Source organism: Cyprinodon tularosa, unplaced genomic scaffold (genome assembly GCF_016077235.1).
Source record: "Cyprinodon tularosa strain WSP-4 unplaced genomic scaffold, ASM1607723v1 ctg191, whole genome shotgun sequence".
Classification (NCBI taxonomy): Eukaryota; Metazoa; Chordata; class Actinopteri; order Cyprinodontiformes; family Cyprinodontidae; genus Cyprinodon; species Cyprinodon tularosa.
In genome coordinates this window covers 236,562-244,266 of record NW_024038682.1, presented here as the reverse complement: position 1 = coordinate 244,266, position 7,705 = coordinate 236,562, and the positions used below count along the sequence as shown (strand labels likewise).

General features: G+C 37.0%; 1 protein-coding gene across 1 annotated transcript; it reads left to right on the top strand.

The window, feature by feature from the left end:
• Positions 1-487: 487 nt before the first annotated feature.
• On the top strand, positions 488-7,165 carry LOC119782326 (interleukin-1 receptor-like 1). Its single transcript, XM_038283256.1, has 10 exons — positions 488-593; positions 3,383-3,632; positions 4,514-4,700; positions 4,823-4,958; positions 5,047-5,118; positions 5,207-5,330; positions 5,448-5,584; positions 5,698-5,850; positions 6,220-6,372; positions 6,445-7,165. The coding sequence occupies exons 1-10, from the start codon at positions 542-544 to the stop codon at positions 6,777-6,779; spliced, it is 1,599 nt and encodes a 532-aa protein (XP_038139184.1). The 5' UTR covers positions 488-541; the 3' UTR covers positions 6,780-7,165.
• The last annotated feature ends 540 nt before the right edge of the window (positions 7,166-7,705 follow it).

The following is a 7,705-nucleotide window of genomic DNA, read 5'->3' as shown; positions in this document are numbered from 1 at the left end:
AGCTACGGCTGAATTACAGTCGCCACCAATCTTGTTTCAGTCTGACCAAGATGTTATTCTCCTTAATGCTCTGTGCAGATTGCTTACATTGAAATTGTTTTGGGTTTTTATTTTCAAAAGTTTGACATAATTGGAAAAGCTTATGCACCACTTTTTCAGAATCTAAATAACTCAGCACCTGATGGCTTACTACACAGCTTAAAACAGGTGAGAAGACTGTACCATAGTTAGAGTATGACACTGTACCTTGTCCTGCATACAAGAGAATTAAGTGGATCATCTAATGATATTTTCCTGTTTTCCAATGATGTTAGCATAAATGGGGGAATGAAAGAATAGTGCATATCAAATGACCAGGTTCTAAGAAGATTAGGACATTTCTTTAAATAGTTTGAAGAAGAGAAAGAATTGTGTGTGGTTCTAGAAAATAAGTAACAGGGTGGTGTTCGTCTTCAAGTTTCACTTCAACTCTCAGTCATTAAGGACATTGGTATTTACTCTTTGGGAGAGAGGAAGGCAGGAGGCAGACTGTTCACTAACAATGCTGCTGGACACCATCAGAATGATCCTTCTTCTTTTCTTCCTTTTTACTGGTAAGTTAGTGATGCCTTTGTTTGTTTACTCACACTCACTATTAAAATTGAGGGTTATGCTTGGAATGACTTTGTATCATGTGATACATAAGAGTACACCATAAACAAGCCTTGAAAACAAAAAAACTACCTAAAGTGCTGTGATTATTGCACAGATAAATGAAGTTCTTTACTGTAAGGAATGAAGACACTTGGAGATGAGCGGCAAAAAAACATTAATAGATTAATGTAAAGAATTCAAATATGAAGATAAAATAATTAATTGCAGTCATACCATTAGTGCATGGTTATATATCTTATGTGATAGATTTCTGTTATCATTCACATGATAATTAATATTCTTTATTCAAATATATATAATGAGAGGTAATAGTAACAGTAGAAATATTATTTACAAGCACCTTAGTTCGATGCCTTTTAAAGTCTTGAAAAGCTGCCTAAAAATTGCTCCACAATTTTTGACACATATTTGACATCTATTTTTGATATCTTTAGCAACATCTTTGCAAATAATTTGAGAGGTCTTTAGATCTGTAAGGAAAATTCTGCAAGTTTCATAAGATATAAGTACTTTCAGTAACGTGACCCTTCGTAGAAATCAGGATGTGGTTAAGCCCCAACTTCCTCTAAGGACACTTGCCAAGGACAGCGTAGCTGACAAAACTGCCATCATGGAGCAGTCTTATTATTGCTTGCTTCAAGCTTATGAAACCATTGTAGGAAAAAAAAAAAACAGATTAGAAAATTAGTCAGATAGTTCTTTTAGTTCTTTAATCCTTAATGTGTTACTATTTTTGCTATGTAGCCTGCTATATGAGCACAGAAGGGCCATCAAGATGCTGTATTAATGACATTTTTCATCTTTACTCTGTTTATTTTCAACTTCATTGCCACTTTTGAGACAAAGACAATTATTTTCTGTTTTGCCAACAAACTTTTGCCCAAACAAAAGTCATTCTAAGCCAAAAAGAATAAGTGTCTGAAAAGAACAAGAAGGTCTGTCTTACCTTGTTGATGTTGTTCTTGTAGAAAACGAAGATCATATCAATAGTTACATGTACTGGTTGTACAATTGATTCAATTGACAATTTATGCTAAAATGCTAGTTTCATGACAAAAAAAAAATGGAAAGATTGCAGATTATATTTACAGAAATTGTGTTTTGTGAAGTAAAATAACAGCTTCATAAAAAGTGTCACAGAAAAGCTATTCTACTACACATTTTAAAGCTAGTATTGCACCAATGCCAACTGCCACAGGAAGTTAGAAATGTTGACATTTAAAAATGTAAAACTATAAGCTGTGGATTAAAGTCAAAATAGTTCAATAGAAATGTGGCTTTACTTACTTTTCTCATGTCCGGACATCATAAGAAGTTAATAAGATAAGATAATGATCTATATCTTGAGTAAATGATCATATATGTTCCCTCAAGTTCCTTGTTATTTTTTAAAGGTCTAAACTGAGGTCAATGCCCTCGACAATTTATCAAGGCTATAGCTGGCTTGTTATGAACAAGGAAGTTTGTTTGCCACTTTAAGATTTTTTTGCCTGATTTTACTCTCAGGTTTTTTGTCAAATCTGACATAGGTTGTGTTAAATGACTTCCCACTAAACTGAAATGTGTTGGAGACAGCCAATAACAAACAGGGGTTTGATTAGCTGAACAAATTTCTCCTTTAATTGTAAATATACTTCAGCCAAGGTTGCCCTTTGTCACCGATTCTGTTCATAACTTTTAAGGACAGAATTTGTAGGCGCAGCCAAGATGTTAAGGGGATCCAATTTGGTGGCCTTAGGATCACGTCTCTGTTATTCACAGATGATGTGGTTCTATTGGCTTCATCAGGGCGTGATCTATAGCTCTCACTGGAGCTGTTCGCAGCCCAGTGTGAGGATCAGTGCCTCCAAATCCGAGACCATGGTCTTGGGTGTTACCTATTGGCTGATTTATTGATCGACTGATAAAAATGTACTAATGATATTAGGAAATTAGTCTTATTCTGAACCTTTGCGCTAAAAAGAGGCATCAAAATTATCAAGAAAATACTTAAAAGTATCTTAAAAGAGCAAAGGACAGAAAAAACCCCCACTAAATTTATGGAGTTAAGTTAACCATGCTCTTAAATTTGTTTAAACGTTTCTTAAAAGCCTGACTCTTTGTCCTGGGGATGAGGTGTTGGACACAGACGAGTAAACATACAGCTAATATAAACACATATGGATGTATATAAGTTGAAAAAAAAACTAAAGGTTATTTCTGAAGACCACCATGACAGCTGTTAAACATCAACAACAGTATAAAATCAGATTAACCCATGCCCTGAGATGTTTGACTTTTGTTTATTTTGGCAGATGGAAAAAAGCTGTTTTTGTTGTGAGGTGCTCTTAACTTGATGGACCGCAGTGTAAAGCCAAAGAGGAGAGTCTGAAACAGCCTGTTTCCAGGGAGAAGGAGTCAGCTGTAATTTTAACAAATTACCTCTGAGTTCTTGAACTACCGTTCCTGAAGAGAAGGAAGATTGCAGCCAGTCATCTTCTCTCTGCTGAGCCAATGATATTCAGCTGCCTGCTCTTGTCCCAGGTTATAGCAGCAGTGTACCAGATGGTGATGGAAGATGAGAGGATGGACTCAGTATTGGCAGACTAGGACTTCATTGTCACTGCCTTGAACAGAATGGTATATGACATAACCATAGACCAAGGGGCATAAAACAGAAAAATAACAAGCATTGAGTAAAGAAACTGACAAGAAAACTGTAAATAAAATTGATTCACTCTTTTTGCAGGTGTTTGCCCAGTGACACCCAGTAAGATATATGTCAATGTCGGGGAGCTAGTGACGCTGAATTGTGGAGTGTGCAATTATGATGCTACTGTTATTCTCTGGAAAAAGGAGAATGACCAGAAGACGCTTCTGTACAGCAACATGTCAACATCTGAGCAGCAGAAGCTTGGTTTGATTTTTTTTCAGACACACCTTGTGATTCTCAATGCGTCTGTAAACCACCAAGGGAATTACTCATGCAGTCCTTCAAGGTACAGTCAGATTTCCGATTTAATTGTGCTTAATTTGTTATAAAAATAATCGTCAACTAATTTAGTAATCGATTAATCATTAACTAAAGAATAGAGACTTTAAAACATGTCTTTAACTGTCAAATTGACCAGCTTAAAGCAGTAATTATATCAAAGTTGCATTTACGATAAAAAAAAAAATGCAAAAATTTTTTTTTCATCTCTCAATAGGCTCTAGCCAGAACTCTTTAAGTGGAAAAGTTTTAGTTTCACCTGGTTTCATTTTGTAAAAAAAAAAAAAAATCTTCTTTAAAGGCACACTATGCAACATTTTTCCGTTAATTAATGTGTTCCATAACGTTTTGGATGATTAAATGAGTAATTTCAGGTTGAACAAAGGTATTCTCGGCCGCCCTGGTGGTCTGTGGGGGAAATACCGCACTTGCAATTGCAGGAGCCCTCGGCCCGCACCCACAGGCTCAGAAGTCTCGCGAGAGTCGGTCTTGCTTTACGGCGAGAACTGCTACACCCCCCAGTTAAAAGCATGCTCGTTGCTAGCACAGTGCGGCGATCTTTGTGCAGTGCTGCTTTCACACCGGACGCAGCAAAAGCAGCAAAATTGCGTCTGCTGCTTCATTTTTACTGCTTGTACCAGTTAGTTCTGACGCGCGGCTGAAGCAGCTTTGCTGCTCTGGCTGCGCGGTGCAAAAGTGTGTCTGACGCGCGTTGGGACAGCTGTGCATATTTACGACAGTGCACTTTTACTTTCGCCCTCTGGGGGGAGCCTCGCTGGAAAATCAAGACTAGTTGCATAGTGTACCTTTAAGGAACCTTTAAGGACAGAGAAACATATTTGGATTAGAATTCTCATGCTATGTTCATCTTTCATTGCTGATTTGCAGTGGTGCCAGCAGCCAGATGTGGTTCAACCTAACAGTATGCTCAAAACAATCCCAGGATTGTAACTTCAGGAACACGTACAGTCAGAGATGTACCACAATAGAAAACTGTGAACCGAGCTGTGATGAAAAAAAAATTATTGCTGAGGGTATTCCTGATATAACCAGCTATAACCCCAAATGGAACAAGGTATTAAAATCTGCAGCGGTTATGATCTGATAATGACATGAATCTGAAGATTTTAGAGCTTTTCTAGCTTTTGAATTTTGGAATATAGAAACACTTTGATTTTAAACTGGCTTCTTTTCCAGGAGAATGTAGAGCATAGAACACATTACAACCTGAGTGAAGAATTACAGGAAATTGGAGTCTACCGCTGCACCCTTTCATTCTTGTATTTTGGTCAAGTATACAATGCCTCCTTCAGAGAAGTACTTTTTGTCCCAGGTAAGACCACCCTCTTTTTATCTGTTTTTGTGTAAATTAATCGAGAGCTGGCTATGCAAACAAAAACAAAAAAAGTAAATTTTTTTAGGTGCAGTAAAGAGTCAGCCCACCCCTGGAATCACAGTACCAAGGGAGGGTCAAGTGTTTGAAGTAGAACTTGGTGAGTTTTTTTTTTGTCTGCAGCATTGAGCAAAAGCATTCTACTTTAAACGGATTATGTTTGATTCTGAATTTAACTTTTTTTAAAGGTGCAACAGTGGTGATTAGTTGTAGAGCTGTCATAGATTCCTGTGATGATTCACTGTTCTGGTTGAGAGAAAATTACTTTGTTGAAAATAACAACAGCCTTCGGGTTTTCAACAATAATACATGGTAAGAGCTAAACTCGCATGTTTGAATTTAGCCAAAAGAAATAAACACAATAATGGCGTATTTATGTCCACTTTTTTTTTTTTTGCTTTTCCTTTTATATTAAATTCACTTTATCAGTGAAGAGAAATCCAGTCAGATGAATGCATCTTTAGTCTTCAGAGGAGTATTGGAGGAAGATCTGTATACAAATTTTAGCTGTAAACTTGAAAGTGATGAACTCACTCAGTTTGGCACAATCACCCTAAGAAAAAAAGGTGTGAGAATTTAAAGATTCATCTATTTTTTAACATCACAAATCATCCATTCTACTTTACAAAATATTTGATTTTGCTGTAATAATTCCCTGTTTTTAATTGTTCCTCTGCAGGCGGCCCCCCGTATTTGCTCCTAACTATGTGCACAGTCTGCATCGTGGTGTTGATCACTGTGACCGTTGTTACATATGTGAAGTTTAGAATCGATGTCACGCTTTTTATGAGAGACATGTTTGGTTTCAAAGGATGCCAGACTTACACCTCAGGTCAGTCTTTTTTTTTTTTTTTACATGAAAAAGCAAAAGATACCCAAAAATCTCAGTCTGAAAGTCTAGAATGCTTTCACTTGATTCATAGATTTTAGTTGTTCAAGTTACTTAAATCAGCAGCACAGTTTCTCAAAACAATCTGGTTTAAAAGTCTGGTTTGTGGTTTTCCATTCTTTGTTTGTACAAATGTTAAACTTTCAACAAAAACAAAAGTTTCTGAAAGTTACAAAGACAAAGGAGAACCAGCAGCTCTCTGATAAAGCTTACATTCAGGTTTTCAGGTTGTATTGCATGTTAATGTGTCCCTAAATTGTTGTTTGGTGGGGGTCTACCTCGCTTTACAGAAGTTACATTTTTTCTGTTTAGATGGAAAAAGCTATGACGCATTTTTAATGTGTTACAAAAGCAGCTTTGATGGAGGACTGAATGAAGACGACATAAAACACCTGATAAATACTTTGGAAGATCAGTTTGGTTACAGTCTCTGTCTTTATGATCGAGATGTTTCACCTGGTCAAGGTGAGTTTATACAAAACCAGGCATGTTCAATAGGACTAATGTGGTATTAACCCCTTGCTCTGCTCTTTGCAGCTGTAGCTGATGCTGTTTTAGAATGTGTAGAACAGAGCCGAGCTGTGGTTCTTGTTCCCAGCTTACCAGATCCTGAACCAGGAAACAACGTGCTAAGTGCTATTCACGCTTTCCTTGTGGAGCAGAAGACTCACTTGATTTTTATAAACACGGGGGAGGCAGAGGCATCCACATCAGGCTCTTTTCAAGAGGCTTTACAGCTTCTCAGTAAGGAGGGAGATAGTGTCACCTGGAAAGGGAGGTCATCCTCCTCTCACTTCTGGAAGCAGCTACGTTATCACTTACCGGCCCCACAGCAAGTGCCAAAAATGCAACTTTTACCTCAAGAGTGCTAAATTGAAACCAGATTTTATCTAACCAGTTGATACTGCAAATAATTCATTCCTACTAATTGGTGCAATTTGAATATGGTAACATCATGTTTATCTTTTTTCTTCAAATGATCTAATGAAGGACTTGAACTATAAGAAAATTATGTTGGTCAAGCTCAGCATAAAATGCTGTCCAGCTTTTATCAAGTCCACCCCGATACACAACATTCTTATAAAAGCCATTTAGATTAGCAATTTTTTCAATTGATTGAATTATTTGATCTAAGCACTGTCACTATTGGACTATACAGGGGGGGAAGCTGTACTGGGGGGGTGCCACAGTCGTTTCTGATGAAAAGACTGAACTGAACTGTGGAGCTACCTCAACTTCATACACAATATTTGTATTGTTTTTTTTAACTCCAAATTGTTTTTGTATATTGTCATTTTGAAATTTCAATAAATGCTCAAATACTCTGAAAGAATTTAATCATAAAACGTTTTATAAATTATTGAAAACGAAGGACAAAATAGAAATTTCAATCTTAGCCCACTGCTGATTTGTGCTGTTTTCAGAAGATGTTGTAGGCATTCCATGAGGCCCCTGAGGGCCCCTTGCCTATGGGCACCATGTTGATGACCCCTGATCTATGGGAATCTTGTCTGGGAGAGTAGAATTAGTAATAACATGTTATTTACACAGGAACAAGAGGAAACTTAGCAAGATCCGCTTAGAACCAGCAAAACCAAATCAGAGTGTGCAAAAGTGAAACAGCATTATTGAGTCAGGGAGCACATAAGACTGGATAGCATTTTGCATGACTGAATAAATGTATGCTTGTTTTTCTCAACAAAATAAATTATCCTCTTCAAATAATACTGCTGCCTATTTTTCACTATTTCATGATGGTTATTATTCACTCCGTTGCATTACAACCCTTTCGATACAT